This window comes from Lucilia cuprina, chromosome 4 (genome assembly GCF_022045245.1).
Source record: "Lucilia cuprina isolate Lc7/37 chromosome 4, ASM2204524v1, whole genome shotgun sequence".
Lineage (NCBI taxonomy): Eukaryota > Metazoa > Arthropoda > Insecta > Diptera > Calliphoridae > Lucilia > Lucilia cuprina.
In genome coordinates this window covers 11,533,910-11,537,112 of record NC_060952.1, presented here as the reverse complement: position 1 = coordinate 11,537,112, position 3,203 = coordinate 11,533,910, and the positions used below count along the sequence as shown (strand labels likewise).

General features: G+C 29.1%; 1 protein-coding gene across 1 annotated transcript in view; it reads left to right on the top strand.

Annotated features, from left to right (window-relative positions):
- Nucleotides 1-274: 274 nt before the first annotated feature.
- Nucleotides 275-3,203, top strand: part of LOC111690172 (RYamide receptor) — an 87,872-nt gene continuing 84,943 nt past the window's right edge. The window contains 1 exon segment of the mRNA XM_046948133.1: nucleotides 275-2,492. Within this exon segment, the coding sequence (XP_046804089.1) occupies nucleotides 1,471-2,492 (1,022 nt within the window). The 5' untranslated portion in view covers nucleotides 275-1,470.

Genomic DNA, 3,203 nt, shown 5'->3' with positions numbered 1-3,203 from the left:
CTGTGTAATCATTTTTTGTATTAGAAGCATAATCGAAGTCGAGCAATATAACAATTTGCAAGGATATATGATAAAATTTGGATCTTACATCTTTTTAAAATTGATCAATTATTCAGAATTTTCACAACGTTTCTTAAATATTTACAGAAACATATTTTTTTTCTTTTAATTAAAAACATACCAAATGAGCTTGTATTAACTCAATAAATAATTTTATTAATATGATCGATATTAATGTGACTATTACTGATATGTTGTATTTTCTTTTTTTAATTTCAGGTGGTAGCAATCTTAAAAATTTCGTTACAAACAAATTGAAAAATTCTGCGAAATACAATACATAGTTACTGGATATTGGAAAAAATAAAAAAGTATTTATTAAAAAAAAAAATAGAAGTTGAAATAAATTAAAGAGAGTACATATGTATGAACAAATATTTAAATATTTTTTAATTATAAAACTGTAAGAGGATTAATACTACGTATCCATTCCTACACCTGTTAAACATCCGATACTTGTTTGGCAAGCAAACCACGAAAAGTTCACAAACATTCTTTGCAACAAGTAGATATAAATCGAGGAAAACAGCATGATAGATAGAGTAGAAAGTACAAAATAAAATATAAATCCCATTGATGGAATGAAATTATGAATTCAAATTTTAATTTATTTAATTAGTGATTGCATTACAGATAGTAATTACGTAGCAATATATTTGAGAAAAAAAACTTTAAAAAAGTTTTAAATTTATTCCATGTAAAGCTGGTTAATGAATCTATAACCATATGCCTATGAAAGAGATAAAACAGTTTTCATATTCATTTCTATAAAACGTTTCTAAATGTAATATACAAAATAATTTAATAGAATAGTCAACTCATTTAAGAAGAAAAGTTGAGCAATTCTGTAAAATGGCGTTTAATATGCACTTTTTTACCGACAGTTTGAATTATAAAATTTAAAATTTTATAAAACGTTGTGCCAATATTTTAAATATCTTAAAAAATTGTGTAGTAATTATTAGAGATTTTTACAAATTTAAATTTCAACAGATCTAATGAAAATGCCAAAAACCTAAAAAAATAAATTGTCAAAAAGATAACAAAACTGAAACACAAAATAAACGTAATAGTGACCAATTTAATATTAAACAAGTGCTGGAGCACAGAGTGAAGTGGATGAATGCTAAAGTAGATTCGTAATTAAAAAAAATTTAACATGAATTTAATTGGAAAAACTACAATAAACACAAAAACCTGAATAGCAACCATTTGAAAATAGAACGCTATAGCAAGTGCTCTTGAGTTAATTATTAACGGTCTCGTAGAGAGAGATAGATTGCGAGATACATAACAGTCAATACATTTTTACAACTAAATACAGGACACACAATAGAAGGTGTAACTGTGGGTGTAGCTAGGTAGTAGTACAGGCAGTGTGTTTGTGTGAGCTTACAGACGAATATTAAAATGGAGTATTTCTTGCGTGAATATGCGGCACGCAGTATATTGCCTCATTTGAATATGGTAGCTAAGAGTATAAATAATGAAAAAGGAAACAGCAACACGAACATGAACAACAGTAATGATTACTACCATGAAGCGATAAACACAACTGCAGCAACAATAATTGAGAGTGTTAGCAGCAACTATAACAATAGTTTTATTTTAAATCCTGGAGATTCTGGCGAAGGGGGAGGAGGCGACGTAGGTGGAGTAGTTAGTGGCAGCAACAGTGATAATTTATATTTTATACAACCTCAACAACAATTGCTCGTGGATGTTTTTAGTAGTCCTGGCAGCAGCAGCCAACATAATGTGGGTGTTGGCAATCAATATGAAGATTATATTGAATATTTGAACAACGACACTTCCTCGCCAACCTCACAACTGATAGCAAGTACACCATCCTCATCATCGCCCGCCCTACACTTGTTGGCATCTCTAGCCAGTGTTACCACCACCACGATATCCTCAATAACCCACCAAGTGCAACAACAGACAGAAGAATCAGCATACGAAACAGCATATGCATCTTTTTCCTGCGATGGTGAATCACAAACATTAAGTGCTTTAAATTCCTCACTGGTTAATGATGACAATGTCAGTGGTGACGATGGTGATGAGGCTTTATCAAGCGTTTACTTTAAGACCGCCGTCTATTTATTGTACATTCCAATTTTTGTGTTTGCTCTTTTGGGCAACGGTACCGTCTGCTACATCGTTCAGTCAACGCCACGCATGCGCACAGTTACAAATTATTTTATTGCCAATTTAGCTGTGGGTGATATACTGATGTCTCTATTTTGTGTTCCCTCCTCATTCATATCGATATTCATTTTGGGCTATTGGCCATTTGGCATTGTGCTGTGTCATCTGGTCAACTATTCGCAAGCTGTGTCGGTGCTGGTGAGCGCTTATACATTGGTGGCCATATCAATAGATCGTTACATTGCGATAATGTGGCCGCTAAGACCGCGCATTACAAAGAGGTAAGTGAATGGAATTTAAAATGTTTAAGTTTTTTTTATTTTTATTAAATATCTAAAGCATAAAGAGTTTTTTAGTGTTTAACAACAAAAATCTTATTTTTTATGTATATATCTGAAAAATATTGCCTAAAAATTAATTCAATTTTTAAAGAATCTCTCTTTTTATTTTTCTACCTCTATTTTGTACGTTTTCTATTAAAATAAATAACATTTACATTGTATTTTTAACGATAAATTTATATTTACCTTTTCTAATAAACTTGCAAATAGAAAAAATTCTTTAAAAAAATATTTATAATTTTTTATAATTTTATATAATTTATAATTATAATTTATATAATTTTATATAATTTTCGTTATCTTTTCATTGAATCGATATTTCCAAAAAACAACATGTTCAATTTTTTTATTTTAAATTGGACAGTTATTATATTTACAGTTTTATGATAATTAAAAAGAAATACAGTAAAGACCATCATTTAATCATTTTAGCTATGTTGTTAATAGGACATCAAAAAATGACAAAATAAATACATACTAAATAGGAAAACACGTAAATACATATGTATGTATGTACAATCGGGGTATTGGGAGACTAATAAATATTATATCTATGGTATAAGTTTAATTAAATTGAATAATTTAAATTCTATATTCAGTTCTAGAACAGTGTTAATTCTGTTTTAGTTCAGTTCTAGTTCAGTTCTAGTT